Genomic DNA, 20,455 nt, shown 5'->3' with positions numbered 1-20,455 from the left:
GGGATGTGCTTTGGCAAAGTGGGTGGGGTTATATCCTTCCTGTTTGGCCCTGTCCGGGGGTATCATCGGATGGGGCAACAGTGTCTCCTGTCCCCTCCTGTCTCAGCCTCCAGTATTTATTCTGCAGTAGTTTATGTGTCGGGGGCTAGGGTCAGTTTGTTATATCTGGAGTACTTCTCCTGTCTTATCTGGTGTCCTGTGTGAATTTAAGTATGCTCTCTCTAATTCTCTCTTTCTTTCTCTCAGAGGACCTGAGTCCTAGGACCATGCGTCAGGACTACCTGGCATGATGACTCCTTGCTGTCCCCAGTCCACCTGGCCGTGCTGCTGCTCCAGTTTCAACTGTTCTGCCTGCGGCTATGGAATCCTGACCTGTTCACCGGACGTGCTACCTGTCCCAGACCTATTATTTGACCATGCTGGTCATTTATGAACATTTTAAACATCTTGGCCATGTTCTGTTATAATTTCCACCCGGCACAGCCAGAAGAGGACTGGCCACCCCTCATAGCCTGGTTCCTCTCTAGGTTTCTTCCTAGGTTTTGGCCTTTCTAGGGAGTTTTTCCTAGCCAATGTGCTTCAACATCTGCATTGCTTGCTGTTTGGGGTTTTAGGCTGGGTTTCTGTACAGCACTTTGAGATATCAGCTGACGTGCGACGGGCTATATAAATACATTTGATTTGATTTGGTTCCAAACTTCATCCATATAAGAATGATGAGGCCACTGTGTTCTTCGGGAACTTCAAAGCTGCAGAAATGTTTTAGTACCCTTCCCCAGAGCTGAGCCTCGACACAAACCTGTATCGGCCCTCTACGGACAATTCCTTTGACCTCGTGGCTTAGTTTTTGCTCTGACATGCACTGTCAACTGTGGGATCTTATATAGACAGGTGTGTGCCTTTCCAAATCATGTCCAATCAATTGATTTTACCACAGGTGAACTCCAAATCAAGTTGTAGAAACATCTCAAGGATGATCAATGGAAACATGATGCACCTGAGCTCAATTTCTTGTCTTATAGCAAAGGGTTTATTTCTCTATTTTATACATTTGCAAAAATTCTCAACCTGTTTTCACTTTGTTTTTATGGGGTATTGTGTGTAGATTGCTGCGGATTTGTTTTAAATACATTTAATCAATACATTTTAGAATAGGGCTGTAACGTAGCAACATGCTGAAAACGTAAAGGGATCTGAATACTTTCCAAAGGCACTGTACATACTTACAGTGATGTCCCAGGGTTTAGGCTATATAGGGGCCTCAGTGGGAACAGGCTGGGTAAGGGTTAGGTACCTACCTACAGTGATGTTGTCCCAGGGGTTAGGCTGTATAGGGGCCTCAGTGGGAACAGGCTGGGTAAGGGTTAGGTACCTACCTACAGTGATGTTGTCCCAGGGGTTAGGCTATATAGGGGCCTCAGTGGGAACAGGCTGGGTAAGGGTTAGGTACCTACCTACAGTGATGTTGTCCCAGGGGTTAGGCTGTATAGGGGCCTCAGTGGGAACAGGCTGGGTAGGGGTTAGGCTATATAGGGGCCTCAGTGGGAACAGGCTGGGTAAGGTTAGGTCAGTGATGTTGTCCCAGGGTTAGGCTGTATAGGGGCCTCAGTGGGAACAGGCTGGGTAAGGGTTAGGTACCTACCTACAGTGATGTTGGGGTTAGGCTATATAGGGGCCTCAGTGGGAACAGGCTGGGTAAGGGTTAGGTGTTTAGGGGTTAGGCCTAGGGGCCCAGTGGGAACAGGCTGGGAGGGTTAGGTACCTACCTACAGTGATGTTAGGTTAGGCTGTATAGGGGCCTCAGTGGGAACAGGCTGGGTAGGGTTAGGGTTAGGCATCTACCACAGTGATGTTAGGTTGTATAGGGGCCTCAGTGGGAACAGGCTGGGTAGGGTTAGGTATAGGGGCCTCAGTGGGAACAGGCTGGGTAAGGGTTAGGTACCTACCTACAGTGATGTTAGGTTAGGCTGTAGGGGCCTCAGTGGGAACAGGCTGGGTAGGGTTAGGTACCTACCACCAGTGGGAACAGGCTGGGTGGTGTCTGTAGTCCAGTAGGCTCTGAAACCTTTAGCCTCCACGAAGAAGTCCGTATGGAAACGCATCACCAACTTGTTGCCTTTAGTTGTGATGGTGGCTGGGAGTTGGTCACCACACCATGGACCTAGTAAGTAAAAACAACACCAGATGCTTCTACTACTACTACTGCTACTTCTACTACTTCTAATACCACTAATACTACTAATAGTACTACTGCTACAACTACTGCTACTACTAATGCTGGTGCTACTACTGCTACTTCTACTTCTACTACTACAGCTACTACTACTGCTACTACTAGTGCTCCTACTAGTGCTCCTACTACTACTAGTGCTGCTACTACTACTAGTGCTGCTACTACTACTACTGCTGCTACTGCTGCTACTACTGCTGCTACTACTGCTGCTACTAGTGCTGCTACTAGTGCTGCTACTAGTGCTGCTACTAGTGCTGCTGCCACTGCTGCTACAACTACTACTGCTACAGATGTAGGATCTTAATTTGATCTGCCTTTTCCAGGAAAACTTTATTTAAGCCGTATTTGGAAGTTTAAAAAGGCTTCTGAAGTTTGTTATTTCCACTTTGAAACTTCAGACTTCATTTTCCCATACGGAAAATACATCAACCCCTACAAAAAATACATTCATTATAATCCACATAATTATTCTAATTTCCTGTTGCTGCAGGATTATTTTCCTGCTATAGCAATCTGGCACAAATTAAGATTCTACATCTGTACTACTACTACTACTGCTTCTACTACTACTACTACCACTACTACTGCTACTAGTGCTGCTTCTACAACTACTACTGCTACAAGTGCTGCTACTACTACTACTAGTAGTGCTACTACTACTACTACTCTGTAACTTATCATTTTATTTATAAATAACCTTTCATAAAATTGGGTAACAATGTGCTGATGGTACACTAGCTGCAGCACTATTCAATCAAATGTTTAAAATCACCATATTTGTACTCACTGTGTTTTGTACTCTCAGCTCCGTCATTATAGATGTCGTACACCACCATGTTATCCAAGCATTTGGAAGTGAAAATGTCCTTGGCTTCCACGTCGAAGTGGGTGAACGTCAGAGTTATGGTCTTCCCTTTGGGCACCTCCACACTCCACATGCACTCGCTGGCCGCCTTGTAGTTCATAGGCCAGTTCTGAGACTTAATAACCCCTTTTAACTCATGGGAGGCCCCTCCGCATCCCTGGATCGCTGTGGAATGAAGGTGGGGGTTAGTGTGTGTACATACTGTATGCATGTGTGTGTGTGTGCGTTTGCCCATTCGTGGGTCAGTGCGTGTGTGTGTAAGTGCGTGCATGCGTCCTTGTGTGGGTGTGTGTCTGAATTATGATAGTGGGCAGACGGGATATAAACAGATTAGAGTAGATGAGCTGCAGCCTCCTCAACATTAGCCAGAGAGCAGAGTAGAATTTACTCAGCAGTAAGCACAGTGTGTCACAGTGATAAACAGCCAGTGCAAGCCTATGCAATACACCCTAATGTAGCTGGTCGATCAGCCCTGGTATCTGGCTCTCCCTGTTTATTTAAAGATGGAGTGTATGTGTGTTCACTCAGACAGAGTGAACACACATTTGTAACAGAAATAAACGTTGAATACATCGACTTTACATACATATTGATATCTCTTTAAATGTGGGTGTTGACGTCCAAAACCTTGGGTGTTGACATCCATAAACTGAAATGTCTGAACTACTAAAAAAAAACCTGTAGTATAAATGCCAAAGAACGCCAAGGTAAAACAGCTGTTGAAAACATTAAAGCTACCACATCAGAATGAATGACTTAACAAAAAACAAGTCCTCCTTCAGACCTCCTCACCCTTTTCCCAACTGAAATGTCAAGCCCTCTGATAGATCAATGATAATCATGATCAAAGCATTTTCCCTCGTTTGACCAGTGTACCCTGACCTGTGCTTTCTCAGTACTTACCACTCATACTTCTCGTTCTATGACGTTGCTCCTGTCATAAATACGCCCTGGGAATCTAAAGTTCACTTTATGGCCGGTCATTATTAGTAGTGGAGCTGCCTCAGAGATATAATGTGCCTCAGTGTGTGTGTGTGTGTCTGTGTTTGTGTGTGTGCGTACAGATTCACATGTGTGTGTGTGTAAGCGGAGAAAGCTGGGATTATTACCGGCAATGTCCTCAGGATACACGGCCTCCCACTTGGCGGAGAAGCCTCGGTCAGAGAGACGTGAGTCGGACAGGAAGCTCAGGGACATCTTGTTATTGGCACTGACCACCACAGGGGGAAGGACGTAGCCACAGTGTGTGCCTGGGATGGAGAAGGAACGGAAATTAGGAGTATTGGATTGGAGGAGAGGGAGAAGGACCTATTACTAATATAGAAACATAAGAGTAGTAACCAGAATTTCAAATACACAAATGTTGATTTCCATGCATACCAATGTTGGTCTAGCAAAGATATGGAATCATTCGACATTCAATAGACATTACAGAGAACAGACAGATTTCTGATTTCTTTCGGTCTTCTCATCGATAAAGAACATGTTAGTCATAATGTAAATATAACCTTGAAAAATAAGACACATCAATCAAATGGTTTCACGTCACCTAAAGGTCTAAGGGTACAACATCTCAGAAAACATACTCCTCCGCTTTCAACATTTACTACTCCCTACGCTACCTCAGGAACTATAGATTTTTTAAATGAAGGAGATCAGAGTTTTGAAATGACACAGCACCAACTGAAGCGTGTACAATGGAGGAGTCTGTATTTCTATTGCCCTTTGTTTGTGTGGCAGTCTGGTGTTTTGCTCCTGTACTTGTTAGGTTTAATGTGTGCAGTCAGGGGCCAACCATGCCCTCCTGCTGAGCCCTGCTCCCCCTGGCAGGGGGTCGCGCCTGTTCTGACAGCTCCGACAGAGACCTCTGGTGATGAAGGAACTGACCGTTGCTCACACACACACACACCCACCCACATACGCACATGCACATAAACACAGACACACACATACACACGGAAGGAGAGCGAAATATCTGTCATCCTAAATGTTTTGAAATCAGCTTGAATACCACACTGAATAGGTTGTAGGGAGAAGTTGCACCTAGATGTGAATCGTGGGTCAGTTAAAACATTTCCTCACTAATGCTTAAGGTTAGGATTGGGGGAGGTAAAGCTGATCCTAGATCTGTACCTCGGGGAAACTTCACCCCAGAGCACTAAATAGTGTTCTTTGGATGGTGTTAGGTTCTAAAATGCTGAGTTTACGACTTCAGCGTCTTCCAGGGGATATGTCTTCTTTAACGCAGAAACAAAGCTGTTTCCTTTCTTTCTGCCCCCCATTTTCTCTCAACTACACGCACACGCACACACACACACACACACACCGCAGGTGTAATTGTCTCCACTCTACCTCTGCTACAGAGTGTTGTGCTAGAGATAAAACTATCAGACTCCAGATTTCTGATGTGAATAACAAGGAGGTCACATTTATAGTTCCCTAGCCTCGCCCCTTCTCTGGGGAGAGATCCTAATCAACAGCTTACTGCCCTGAGGACAGGAGACAGGCACTGGCACACTCAGCATACTAGCCTAGCTTGGCGCTCTGTCCAGGAGCCAAAGTCCCCCCCCCCCCCCCTTTCATTTCAAGCAACGGGGCACATTCTGCTCAGCATATGCTTATCTGCTGTCTCTTGCTACTTGATTTGTTTGTTGTGCGTATGTGTGTGTGTCATTTAACAAACAGCTTGTTTGGAAAATACGAGGGGGAGTGGGTCCATAGGTTATCGCCTGGCCCCCACTGCCGCCATTTGGGGGTTTGGCATAGTTTGGATGGGCAGGCACATCTTACTAACAAGAAACTAGGGGCTGGTAGCCATTTTGGCATTTGGCTACAGATACTGTAGGTGGGTATTGGGGGTTGGCTTGTCTTATCAATGGACTAATGGCTGTCAGAGAATACACTGGGTGCCATTTTGGGGCTTTCATAGAGACCCACGAGCAATTTGGACGGTCCATCTGAGTTTACCAAACAACAACAACAAACAACTAAAAGTGTCTGTCCTCTATGACACCATTTGGAGCCATTTTGGATCTCCATAATAACACATTAACAGGGGATTCAGGTTGGGTGGACAGGCTGTAACTTACCAAGCGCCTGGAGGCTGTCAGAAACTACAAGCTTGTCTTCTCCACACTGGCCTGCTTCTCCCGTGACGGACATGTCTGTGACGTGCAGTTTGACCAGGAAGCCTTCCGGAGCTGTGATGTTCCAGGAGCAGTGAAGATTCCCGGGATACGCATCTGGGAATCCCATAGAATGGATCTCCCCTTTACGGCCAAACAGTGTTCCGACACCACCGCAGCCTGAGTCTGTAGCAGAGAACATGAATCTTGGGTTAGTGATGAATGGACAAAGCTTAGGGCTATGGGAGACTCCCTCAAGCACGCACACAAACAAAAACGACACACACACCCTATTGTTTTGGCTGCATTCATTCTTATTTAAAGGACAACTCCACCCAAAAATATATTTTTGGTATTTGTTTAATTAGTCCATTGTTGACATAGTCCCAAAATGTTTTGCTTGTCAGCAATCAAGTTTTCAAGATATGTATCTTTCAAAATACAGAAATCATCCCCATATAATGTATTTTGCATCATATCTGGACTTTGAAAGTGACATATCTTGAAAACTTGATAGCTGACAAGCAAAACATTTTGGCACTATGTCAACAATAGACCAATGAAACAAATACCAAAAGATAGTTTGGGGGTGGAATTGTCCTTTAAGCTGCCTGTCAGCCTCTTATCATTGTGTCTATGTTAGGAGAAAGGCAGCTATAACCATTATGCCAGCATATCACACTCGTGATTATTTACCAACAAACACTGCTCATCAATCAGCTGGTTTATACCGATCTTCACATCATAGCCAACAATTTACATCTGTCCAACTGCGTCCCAAATGGCACCCTATTCACTATATACAGTAGTGCACTACTTTTGATAGGGCTCTGGTCAAAAGTAGTGCACTATATAGGGAATAGGGTGTCATTTGGGATGCACAGTTAGAGTATGGAAGTTGCTAGAGGCAAAGTTATGCCTGCTATGTATGCCTGCTGTGTGTAATGTGGACATAGTTTAGCAATTTATCTCGCTGAGGAAATCAATCCTTCTAGAACATTTAAATGAATGAAAAACTAGAAAAAGAGGCGAGTTTTGACAAAAATGTTTCTGGTGAGGAAGGTTTAACAACATCGATAGTGTTGCTGCTGCAAGCCACTGAATTCCAATCAATTCTACCACGGAGAGAGCTCACATATTTCAACTGGAGTCAAGAGGAGGAGGAAGGAGGGCTACCTGCAGAAAGTCAATACTGCTGGAACTGTGGCATACCAAGTACTCGGTCTATATGAAAATCACCATTACAAATACAGGCTAATTCCTAGAAGGGGCATGTAACCTCTGAACGCGCCAATCTGACTGGTCCACTCATACATATAGAACTGATATATTGTCTATGGGTACACTCATAGATATAGAACTGATATATTGTCTATGGGTACACTCATAGATATAGAACTGATATATTGTCTATGGGTACACTCATAGATATAGAATTCTATGTTATTCTATGGTTTTCCCCATAGTGTACTCACCGGTTATAGCTAGTGTTGTGGGCATCATGGAGGTAGGTTTGACCGTGGTCGGGAGTAGGCCGGTCTTGGTGAATGTGGCACTGAAACCCTTGGAGGTGAGAGTGGCATCGCTTTTGAAACGCACCACCATCGTGTTGCCACTGGAATCCACGCGGCCTGGATTCTTACTACCACAGAATCGACCTGTGAGAAAACAACATTTCACTGTTCAGAAACCCCTGAAGAGTTCGATTAGGCCACTAATCAAGCTACACAGTTAGTTATAATAAGCCAAACTCAATTTGTGCTACACTGATGTAAAACCTGGGCAGGCCTTATGCACCACTTGAATTGACCAAAAAGTGACACCAATTATTATTTGATTAATTCACACAAGTATTATACAGGTCTCCGCATATATAGTAAGCTTAATAATAACTATAAATACAGCTATTTTGCATAATTTCTGTTTGTAGAGATTACATTTACATGCCAGTCTAATTTGGGAACCTCTCTCTATTTTTCCATCTTCCTACCCAAAACCTTTAATGGACATCATATCTTATTCATGCAGCCTGAAGTGAATTTGAGTGTTACTGTGTGCATAGTTGATTTCACTCCCCACAGCCTGTTTCAACTGCCAAGTGCTCCTGTTGCATGTCGATTACGATACAATACCTCCTAAAACTAGTTCATTAGTAAAGTTGCTCAAATTGTGGGACTTAAGAATATATTGATTGTGGGTTTGGAGGACTGAAGATGTTGCACTCGCTGTCACAGTCTCTCTGTTCTCATAATTGAAAATCCATGACCAAAGTAGCCTATTTTAGAAAATGAATATTTGAGTGTACCCATATTATGAGGGTAGGGTTTAATTAGGGTATTTTGACATATTATGAGACTAGTGAATAAGTACATTTTGAGTGTTGGCCTACACATATTGTGCAACAGGTGTGTAGGCCTAAGTATATCTGTACTATAAGTATCTATACTAGTCCAACAGCTGTATACCAGAGTTAGCATAACACAGAGTGATGTATTACCCAACATGGCGGAGCCGGTTTTGCGGCCATCGTAGACATCTACGTAATCTCTACAGGCCTCAGGGACCAGGTCGAAGGAGGAGAACGTCAGTCTGATCTTCTCTCCCTCTGGTACAGTGATCCTCCACTGTGGACCACATGCACATACTATTTCATTTCACCACACATTTCGTACACAAACATATCCATTTCGTTTGACCACAAACATCCATTTTATACACCGAGATATCCATTTTGTTTGACCACGAGCATTCATTTCATACACAAACACATCCATTTAATTTGAACACAAACATCAATTTTATTTCCATTACTTCATCAAACATTCAATCAATTACAATGATGAAATCAACGATCAAAGATCAACGATCCAGTCAATGTCAAGATAAATCCATTATATAACCACATGCACCAACATGTGTCTGATATTCCTTCTAGTAGATTCTGGTGGGGGTGGGGTTTTTGGCACACAATTGAATGTATTCATATTCCAAGGCAGGGGCTTTCTAAGTAAGGCACAACCTTAAGAAAAACATTACTGATAGAAGTTACATCTCTAGAATAGACACAGTCACTCGTCAGCAGGAAAAGGGCAAGGGTTTCCTTTCTCTACATTTCATTTCTATCTGCATTGCTTTATGCATAATTTCTCCTCAATGTTCCCATCCATCTCTTTCTCTCTCTTTCTGCCTGGAGGGTGCCCAGGTTGCAGACGGCTGCATGCGCTGCATATTGACACGAGTCATGAATAAAAATCATCCAATATCTCCTGGGCTGTGACGGTTTGGACAGGAGCCCATCCGCCACAACATCCAAGCCAAGAAGGAGACAGAAAGCAACATGAGCAAGCCAGATAATACACAGCCAAACAACAGGACCAAGCATGTGTCCCAATTGGCAACCTTTCCCCTACATAGTGCACTACTTTTAACAAGAGCCCTATGGGACCTGTAGTACGCTATAAAGGGCTATAGGGTGCCATTTGTGACGCACACCAATGATCTAATGATCCAAACCAAGCAAAAGCTGACGTCAAAGCGCTCAGCCGTGCTCTGAGCCAAACACGACGCGAGTTGCTCCCCAATCTCGATCCACTATCCAGAACATCAAGCATGGTCAACATCCCCCTGTGTTCAGATGGTGCCTAGTGACCATGGATTTACTAAAGGGGCACCTCATTTGTAAACACCCCAAAATATAGGAGTCTGTTTCCCCACTGATTGTTATTGATGTAGCTTAGCTCCATACAGCACACGGCATGACGGACCATGTTATTATTATTCACTTCCACAGACAGAGAGAAAGGCCCTATTGATTGTAAAGTACCTCACAGACAGACTGGGGCCATATAAACAACGTGTTGTGGAAAATACACTACTTGGTAGAAAGATGCTGCCATGTGAATGGCAGATTGTGTGTGGTACCATGGATGGCATGTCCTTGTGGAAGCCGCTAGTAGTGTGTGTGTGTGTGTGTGTGTGTGTGTGTGTACCTGGTAGAGAGCCCCGTTCTCATAGTTCTGTGCTGGGAACCCAGGGGTCAGTAGTTCTCCGCGGTCGCCTTGGAGAGCGCCACCAGCCCCGGCTATTTCTGGAAGCAGGGAGTGTGGAGATGGAGAAGACTTCAGCTGAACAGATACCTCAAGGATACCCACCATCCATCGCTTTCTCTCTGTGTCTCTCTCTCTGTACTCTTTCTCTGTTACTCCTTCTATGTCTCCTTGCCCCAGTCCCTCTCTCTCTCTCCCTCTCTCTTTCTCCCTCTCTCTCTCTCCCCCCTCTCTCCCTCTCTCTCTCCCCCTCTCTCTCCTCCCCTTCCTCCCCCTCTCCCTCTCTCTTTCCCCCCTGAAAAGTTCTGAATGTTCATAACTATGATCACTGTTGATTGAAAATGGTGTTATTTTACCTAAAGTACTCTCTGGTGTCACAGCTTGGTACTTCGCTTTGAATCCCTTGTCTGTATTTCTGTCATTGGTGTCAAAGAACAACAACATAGAGTTTCCTAATGACACTATCGGCCCGGGTTTGGAGCGCCCACACAACCTCCCTGCAGAGCCAAACAGAACAGAAGAGAAAGAAGAAAACAATATGTGGATTACTGTACATATAGAACCTTTTATGTCAAATCAATAGCTACTGGCCATACGTCTAGACCTACATGTGCAGTCCAGTATATCTATATACCATTGATATTTTCAATACATTCCAATAAATGCATGTATGCATTTTTGTTGCTATGTTACAGAAACAGTTGAGTCATGTCAAACATCAATGTGACATTCCGCAGTGCAGGGTTGACCTCCCTCTGAAAGTCTGTAATCTTGTTAGGGGCTGTAACTTAAAGTGGAGTAGTGAAGAGGCAGGCCAGCCAGGCTTATAGGCTGTGTCCGCCGTGGACGCTCTAATTTGGGTTTGACATCAAAGCTCAATCCCTTTATAGCCTTGGAGTGTGGATGGTCCTGTGGGGCTGTGTGTTGAGGGTCTGGGGAATAGGGGACACTGTGTGTGTGAGAGGGAAAGAGAGAGAGAGAGAGAGAGTGAGTGTGTGAGTGTGTGAGTGTGTGAGGTGTGTCGTGCTGCAGCCAAGGGGCAGAGGAAGTGAAGAGCCAGGGGTGTTGCAACAACGCTGCAGGGTTAGTTATGCGTGTATGTGTGTGTGTGTGTCTGCATCCATTTGTGGAGGCAGAAGTTTGGCTATGTGTTAATGTGTGGCACGGTGGAAAGTGTAACACAGCTGAGAATGATGGCGTGGCCTCACCTTTACATCCACCAATCTCTAACTATACAAGTACAGAAAGTATAGAAAAGTGCAGGAAGAAAAGCGAGTCCTATAACCACAAGGTTTAAACATCAACGCTTTTGCACAGTCACCTTAATAGTTCCACCTCACACTTCACACAGCTTCCCTTTGCTGTGCCAGACATCCCAGCGTGTCAGCTAAGAGGTGAGAATGGACAGTTGGAGAGAGAGAGAGCCTCTGGCTGGGTGTCTAATTCTCCCATCCTGTCAGAAACAGTCTGAAGAGCACACACCATCACCTACAGGCGTAATAGAATATGATATGCGGAGTAAATTAAATATTTAAATGTAATATGTTTGCTCAAGTAAATGAGCTTGTAATAAAATGGGTAAAGCTAGTGATAGTGGGGAGAACCTGGTGGTTTGAGTTGTATAAAGTCAAGGAGAAAAGATCTGAGGATAGATCAAACAACTGAATATGAATGTACGATGTGCTGGAGATACTGATACTTGTTTTCAACAGGCTCAAAGGACAGAAATGGAATTACATTCCTTTGAATTAAATTTCTTTGTGCCCCACCATACCTTAAGACATGCCAAGGATGGATCCCCTACCCTACACCTGTACCCCACCTCTCAAAACCCTGTGTGGATCAATATCTGATCTGTATAGCGAGCTATTTGAGAACACACTACCCCCCACTCCAACACACAAACCTTCCCATATGTCTCCCCTCAGGTTTCAGTAATAAATGTTGGCCTACCAAACCCTTTGCCTGGGTGTATTGGCCTTAATCCACTTAATTAGTCTGGCTCCAGTGTCTCCAGTGTCTTACCGATGACTCCCAGGTTGTCCTGTATTGTAAAGTAGTCTGCTGTGCACAGGTCTGTTGCCTCCAGGGAGAAGTGTTCAAACCACAAATGGATCACCTGGAGTAGAGGAAAACAAACAGGCAGGTTTTTATTATTCACTGTCTTAGAGACTAGAGCAGTAGACATACTGCTACTTAGTAGGAGGCTTGACTGAGTGTGTGTGGGTGTGTGTGCATATGCGTGTGTGTGCGAGTGAGCGAGAGAGAGAGAGAGAGAGAGAGAGAGAGAAAGAGAGTGACAGGAGAGAGAGATTAAAATCGAGACGATGGGGAAAAAGAGAGGAATAGATAGGGAGAGAGAGAGAGAAATGAGATAGGGGAGAGAGAGAGAGAGAGAGAGAGAGGGCGTGGGAGGGAGGGAGGGAGGAGAGCGATTAAAATCGAGACGACAGAGAGAGAGAAAGAGAGAGGGGAGAGAGAGAGAGAGAGGGGGAGGAGAGAGAGAAAGGGAGAGGGAAAGGGGGAGAGAGACAGACCGAGACAGAGAGAGAGAGGAAGGGAGGGAGGGGGGGAGAAAGAAAGAAAGAAAGAAAGAAAGAAAGAAAGAAAGAAAGAAAGAAAGAAAGAAAGAAAGAAAGAAAGAAAGAAAGAAAGAAAGAAAAAGAAAGAAAGAGTGAGAGAGAGGCAGCAGTCTCAGTCTGGCTTGCTTGGCAAAGTGAAAATGTTTTTTTTGTTTTCCTGTCTCTTCTCCTTCTCCGGATGTCGTAGCTTGAGAGAATGAAAGAGACGGCAGAGCAGCCATCTGTCACGGTGTGGAGCTGTGTTTACCCATGTCTCAGAGCTACATCTGATCTAAGGGCTTTCTGTTCTGTTCGCCTTGCCTACCTACCGTACTGTTATACCCTGGTGTCTGTCTATGGTTGCTTCCTAAATGACACACTATTCCCTATTTAGAACTATGGGCTCTGGTCAAAAGTAGTGCACTACATAAGGAATAGGGTTCCACTTGAGATGCAGACTTCTGGCTACGCCTGACATCCTTCCAGCTCAGAGACTCATATCAAAAGCACTATTCCAATGAAAGATCATTGAAATGATGATCTGTTCTGTTGGTGACGGTGATCGAAGGCGTCTTTTAAAGCATTGTTCCGCTGCAGGTTTTGTTCTATATAAGTCAACCAAGCATTCTGGTTTAGAGTTGGTTTTTAAAGTGCAATATTTTTCAAAGTTAGTGATGTGGTTAATTTGATGATTTTAGTCGTTATCTTAATGGTTTCTGCACCTGCCAAACATTCCCTCTAGCCGCTGTGCATTAATAAAAGATAAGGGGATCCCTTTGATGAATATTTCTCAGGCAGACACAGAATTTCCTTTAAGGACAAGAGACCCTGTTCCTTACAATATGACTGGGTTCCCATTTTCCAATTTCAAAAATGGCCGCCTGTCCTTGTGTTCTCTTCTGCTCTGTATGTGCACTGATGGGTGAAAGGACAGGGCATGGAAAGGTGTCTGGCGTGTTACTTCCACCCATCAGCTCCTGTCAGATCAGTGGTCGTCATGGAAATTACATGAGGCTTTTTTAGATTATCTCTTGAAAGTTTAGAATTCTTAAAAATGCATCCATTCTTCCTTTCTCTCTTCCATGAGGTAGTCAATGATCCAACCAGTGACTACTTCAATTAAGGAAGGAAGAAAGAATGAAAGAAAGAAAGAAAGAAAGAAAGAAAGAAAGAAAGAAAGAAAGAAAGAAAGAAAGAAAGAAAGAAAGGAAGGAAGGAAGGAAGGAAGGGAGGGAGGCTAGTCAATGACATTTGAACAGAGCCTATGAGACTTAGTTGAGTTTTGACATGTATACTGAACAAAAATATAAACGCAACATGTTAATCCCATGTTTCATGAGCTGAAATAAAAGATCCCAGAAATGTTCCATACTCACAAAAAGCTTATTTCTCTCAAATTTGGTGAACAAATTTGTTTACAGTCTTGTTGTTGTTAATTTCTCTGCTTTAGAAAATTTGGCAGTACATCCAACCTGACTCACAACTGCAGACCACATGTAACCACGTCATCCCAGTACCTCTACAAATCAGCCGGGCTAGACAATCTGGACCCTCTCTTTCTAAAATGATCTGCCAAAATTGTTGCAACCCCTATCACTAGCCTGTTCAACCTGTCTTTTGTATCGTCTGAGATTCCCATAGATTGGAAATCTGCCGCGGTCATCCCCCTCTTCAAAGGGGGAGACACTAATGACCCAAACTGCTACAGACCTATATCTATTCTACCCTGCCTTTCTGAGGTCTTTGAAAGCCAGACGAGACCATTCTGTATACCTTTGGCCCTTTGTTAGACACTGTGTTAACGAACCTCCAGATGAGATTCAATGCCATACAACTCTCCTTCCGTGGCCTCCAACTGCCCTTAAACGCAAGTAAAACTAAATGCATGCTCTTCAACAGATCGCTGCCCGCACCTGCCCACCCGTCCAGCATCACTACTCTGGACAGTTCTAACTTAGGATATGTGGACAGCTACAAATACCTAGGTGTCTGGTTAGACTGTGAACTTTCCTTTCAGACTCACATTAAACATCTCCAATCCAAAATTAAATCTAGAATCTGCTTCCTATTTCACAACAAAGCATCCTTCACTAATGCATCCAAACATACCCTCGTAAAACTGACCATCCTACCGATCCTCGACTTCGGCAATGTCATTTACAAAATAGCCTCCAACACTCTACTCAACAAATTGGATGCAGTCTATCACAGTGCCATCCATTTTGTCACCAAAGCCCCATATACTACCCACCACTGTGACCTGTATGCTCTCGTTGGCTGGCCCTCGCTTCATACTCGTCGCCAAACCCACTGGCTCCAGGTCATCCATGAGTCTCTGCTAGGTAAAGCCCCGTCTTATCTCAGCTCACTGGTCACCATGGCAGCACCCACCCGTAGCACGCACTCCAGCAGGTATGTCTCACTGGTCACCCCCAAAGCCAATTCTTCCTTTGGCTGCAACTCCTTCCAGTTCTCTGCTGCCAATGAGTGGAACGAACTGCACAAATCCCTGAAGCTGGAGACACTTACCTCCCTCACTAGCTTTAAGCACCAGCTGTCAGAGCAGCTCACAGATCACCTGTACATAGCTTATCTGTAAATAGCCCATCCAATCTACCTCATCCCCATACTGTATTTATTTATGTATCTTGCTCCTTTGCACCCCAGTATTCATCCTCTGCACATCCTACCATTCCAGTGTTTAAATGCTATATTGTAATTACTTTGCCACCATGGCCTATTTACATGCTGTATATAGATTTTCCTACTGTATTATTGATTGTATGTTTGTTTATTCCATGTGCAACTCTGCTTGTTGTATATGTCAAACTGCTTTGCTTTATCTTGGCCAGGTCGCAGTTGCAAATGAGAACTTGTTCTCAACCAGCCTACCTGGTTAAATAAAGGTTAAATAAATAAATTAAATAAACTTTCACATCCGGCTTCTTCACCTTAGGGATCGTCTTAGACCAGCCACCCGGACAGCTGATGAAACTGTGGGTTTGCACAACCGAATCATTTCTGCAATAACTATCAGATAGCGTCTCAGGGAAGCTCATCTGAGTGTTCGTCATCCTCACCAGGGTCTTGACCTTACTGCAGTTTGGTGTCGTACCCAACTTCAGTGGGCAAATGCTCACCTTCAATGGCCACTGGCATGCTGGAGTAGTGTGCTCTAAACAGACGAATCCCGGGTTTCAACTGTACCGGGCAGATGGAAGACAACATATATAGCGTTGTGTGGATGGAGTTATGGTATGGGCAGGCATGAGCTTCAGACAACGAACACAATTTAATTTTATCAATGGAAATTTGAATGCACACAGATACTGTGATGAGATCCTGAGGCCCAATATCATACCATTCATCTGCCGACATTACCTCACGTTTCAGCATGATAATGCATAGCTACAAGTCGCAAAAATCTGTACACAATTCCTGGAAGCTGAAAATGTCCCAGTTCTTCCATGACCTGCATACTCACCAGACATGTCACCCATTGAGCATGTTTTGAATGCTCTGGATCAACGTGTACGACAGCATGTTCCAGTTCCCGCCAATATCCAGCAACTTCGCACAGTCATTGAAGAGGAGTGGGACAACATTCCACAGACCACAATCAACAGACTGATCAACTCAATGTGAAGGAGATGTGTCGCGCTGCATGAGGCAAATGGTGGTCACACCTGATACTGACTGGTTTTCTGATCCACACCCCAACCTTTTTTAAAGTGTGGAATCCATAGATTAGGGCCTAATGAATTTAATTGACTGAGATCCTTATATGAACTGTAACTCAGTAAAATCGTAGAAATGGTTGAATATTGCATTTATATTTTTGTTCAGTGTGTTTGTTTGAAGGAAAGTGCACAGTAAAAGGAAAAGAGGTTACTGTATAAAAGTCTTTGTGTTTTGAATGTGTTGCATTGTGGTACTTACCATGCCTGGGTCCACAGTGATGTGCCAGCTGCAGCTCATGCCGTTGTCGTAGCTACTGGGGTGATTCATGCTGGTGAACTCCCCCGACGGGCCCTTGAGTGCCTGAGGACCCCCGCATCCTGAATTGACCTCTTGTCCCACACACAAACACGCACACACACACACACACACACACACACACACACACACACACACACACACACACACACACACACACACACACACACACACACACACACACACACACACACACACACACACACACACACACACACACACACACACACACACACACACACACACACACACAATTGATTACATGAACATTCAGTTGATGTGTCAGCTGCAGGGGAACAGCTTTGGGTAATGTTGGCAGAATAATTTGTTTTGATTAGAACCCTTGTTATTGGGCTGTTATGTATGACATGGAAGAGTAACACAATGTCATTATGGAACATCCTGCTGGGACAGACTGTTTGATGATATAGTGGCACTACTTACGTTAATAAGAGTATTCGAATTAAAGATTGCTTCACCAGTCCCATTAAACAAAAGCAATTGGTAATTAAAGCATTAACATACAGCAATAACATACCCTCATACAATGGTATGGCCAATGATAACATGGTCAGCAACTACCAATATACAACCAAATTGAACCAATACAGTACACGTTTTTTAAATATAATTTGCACACATATACACTGAGTGTATAAAATATTAAGAACACCTTGCTAATATTGAGTTGTACCCTTTCTGTTTCTCCTCAGAACAGCCTCAATTCTTCGGGGCATGGACTCTACAAGGTCTCCAAATCGTTCCACAGGGATGCTGGTCCATGTTGACTGGATTTTGCCTGGATGTCCTTTGGGTGGTGGACCATTCCTGATACACACGGGAAACTGTTGAGCGTGAAAATCCCAGCAGCATTGCAGTTCTTGACACACTCAAACCAGTGCGCCTGGCACCTACTACCATACCCTGTTCAAAGGCACTTAAATATTTGGTCTTGCCCATTCACCCTCTGAATGGCACACATACAAAATGCATGTCTCAAATGTCACAAGGCTTAAAAATGCTTCCCTTCATCTACACTGATTGAAGTGGATTTAACAAGTGACTATGATGGATCATAGCTTAATAAGGGATCATAGCTTTCACCTGGATTCACCTGGTCAGTCTATGTCATGGAAAGAGCAGGTTGTTCCTAATGTTTTGTACACACATATATCTATCCATATGTTCACTAGTGGTGTATATACAGTGCATTCGGAAAGTATTCAGAGCCCTCAAGTTTTTCCACATTTGATTATGTTACAGCCTTATTTAAAAATTTATAAAATTGTTATTTTTCATAATTAATCTACACACAATTCCCCATAATGACAAAGCAAAAACAGGTTTTTAGATTAAAAGAACATTCACATTCATATAAGGATTCAGCACTTTATAATTGTTTTTATTTATTTTTTATTTCACCTTTATTTAACCAGGTAGGCTAGTTGAGAACAAGTTCTCATTTACAACTGCGACCTGGCCAAGATAAAGCATAGCAGTGTGAACAGACAACACAGAGTTACACATGGAGTAAACAATTAACAAGTCAATAACACAGTAGACAAAAAAAGGGGAGTCTATATACAATGTGTGCAAAAGGCATGAGGAGGTAGGCGAATAATTACAATATTGCAGATTAACACTGGAGTGATAAATGATCAGATGATCATGTACAGGTAGAGATATTGGTGTGCAAAAGAGCAGAAAAGTAAATAAATAAAAACTGTGGGGATGAGGTAGGTGAAAATGGGTGGGCTATTTACCAATAGATTATGTACAGCTGCAGCGATCGGTTAGCTGCTCAGATAGCTGATGTTTGAAGTTGGTGAGGGAGATAAAGGTCTCCAACTTCAGCGATTTTTGCAATTCGTTCCAGTCACAGGCAGCAGAGTACTGGAACGAAAGGCGGCCGAATGAGGTGTTGGCTTTAGGGATGATCAGTGAGATACACCTGCTGGAGCGCGTGCTACGGATGGGTGTTGCCATCGTGACCAGTGAACTGAGATAAGGCGGAGCTTTACCTAGCATGGCCTTGTAGATGACCTGGAGCCAGTGTGTCTTGCGACGAATATGTAGCGAGGGCCAGCCGACTAGAGCATACAAGTCGCAGTGGTGGGTAGTATAAGGTGCTTTAGTGACAAAACGGATGGCACTGTGATAAACTGCATCCAGTTTGCTGAGAAGAGTGTTGGAAGCAATTTTGTAGATGACATCGCCGAAGTCGAGGATCGGTAGGATAGTCAGTTTTACTAGGGTAAGCTTGGCAGCGTGAGTGAAGGAGGCTTTGTTACGGAATAGAAAGCCGACTCTTGATTTGATTTTCGATTGGAGATGTTTGATATGGGTCTGGAAGGAGAGTTTGCAGGAGAGTTTGCAGGCACCTTTGTTGAAGCAGTTTGGAACCACCAAGACTCTTCCTAGATCTGGTCGCCCAGAGAAGGGCTTTGTTCAGGGAGGTGTCCAAGAACCCGCTGGTCACTCTGACAGAGCTACAGAGTTCCTCTGTGGAGATGGGAGAAACTTCCTGAAGGACAACCATCTCTGCAGCACTCTGCAATCAGACTTTCATGGTGGAGTGGCCAGACGGAAGCCACTCATCAGTAAAAGGCACATGACAGCCCGCTTGGAGTTTGCCAAAAGGCACTTAAAGACTCTCAGACCATGAGAAACAAGATTCTCTGGTCTGATGAAACCAAGATTTAACTCTTTGGTCTGAATGCCAAGCGTCACGTCTGGAAGAAACTGGGCACCATCCCTGCAGTGAAGCATGGTGGTGGCAGCATCATGCTGGGGGGATGTTTTTTAGCGGCAGGGACTGGGAGACTAGTTAGGATTGAGGGAAGGATGAACGGAGCAAAGTACAGAGAGATAGATCATTGATGAAAACCTGCTCCAGAGCGCTCAGGACCTCAGACTGGGGTGAAGATTCACCTTCCAACAGGACAACGACCTGTATAACGACCTAAGTAACAGGAGTGGTTTCAGGACATGTTTCTGAATGTCCTTGAGTGGCCCTGCCAGAGCCCGGACTTGAACCTGATCTAAAACCTGATCTAAAATGGAGAGACCTTAAAATAGCTGTGCAGCGACACTCCCCATCCAAGCTAACAGAGCTTGCAGAGAAGAATGGGAGAAACTCCCCAAATACAGTTATGCCAAGCTTGTAGCATCCTACCCAATAAGACTCAAGGCTGTAATCGCTGCCAAAAGTGCTTCAACAAAGTACTGAGGAAGGGTCTGAATACTTATGTAAATGTGATATTTTGAGTTGTATATTTTTTACAAATTTGCAAACATTTCTAAAAACCTGTTTTTGCTTTGTCATTATGGGGTATTGTGTTTAGATTGATGATAAATGTTTTTTAATACATTTTAGAATAAGGCTGTAAGGTAACAAAATGTGGAAAAAGGTCAAGGGGTCTGAATACTTTTCCCGAATGCTCTGTATAATGTAGACAGAAGCTAGACAGTTTTTGGCCTTTCAATATGACCATCACTTCAAAGTGCAGACATTATTCCTGGGCAAGGTTTATTGAATAAGGGATTTAAAGAACGAATAAAGGAGAAAGGATATAAAAGGGAGAGAGTGAGATAAGAGAGAGAGAGAGAGAGAGAGAAAAAGAGAGAGA

The 20,455-nt window shown here is 44.0% G+C and overlaps 1 protein-coding gene across 1 annotated transcript in view; it reads right to left on the bottom strand.

Annotated features, from left to right (window-relative positions):
- The window catches only part of zgc:154142 (uncharacterized protein LOC555481 homolog), a 41,750-nt gene that overhangs the window by 19,326 nt on the left and 1,969 nt on the right, over positions 1-20,455 (bottom strand). The window contains exons 2-12 of the mRNA XM_064926525.1: positions 16,770-16,900; positions 12,295-12,388; positions 10,626-10,766; positions 10,213-10,310; positions 8,721-8,847; positions 7,699-7,881; positions 6,188-6,409; positions 4,208-4,348; positions 3,021-3,263; positions 2,028-2,161; positions 1,455-1,509 (exon numbers count right to left, since the gene is read on the bottom strand). Of these exons, the coding sequence (XP_064782597.1) occupies positions 1,455-1,509; positions 2,028-2,161; positions 3,021-3,263; positions 4,208-4,348; positions 6,188-6,409; positions 7,699-7,881; positions 8,721-8,847; positions 10,213-10,310; positions 10,626-10,766; positions 12,295-12,388; positions 16,770-16,900 (1,569 nt within the window). The remainder of the gene's footprint in view (positions 1-1,454; positions 1,510-2,027; positions 2,162-3,020; positions 3,264-4,207; positions 4,349-6,187; positions 6,410-7,698; positions 7,882-8,720; positions 8,848-10,212; positions 10,311-10,625; positions 10,767-12,294; positions 12,389-16,769; positions 16,901-20,455) is intronic.

The sequence above is a fragment of the Oncorhynchus masou genome, chromosome 20 (genome assembly GCF_036934945.1).
Source record: "Oncorhynchus masou masou isolate Uvic2021 chromosome 20, UVic_Omas_1.1, whole genome shotgun sequence".
Classification (NCBI taxonomy): domain Eukaryota; kingdom Metazoa; phylum Chordata; class Actinopteri; order Salmoniformes; family Salmonidae; genus Oncorhynchus; species Oncorhynchus masou.
The sequence above is the reverse complement of the archived record's forward strand: the minus strand, read 5'-3'. Positions and strand labels throughout refer to the sequence as shown.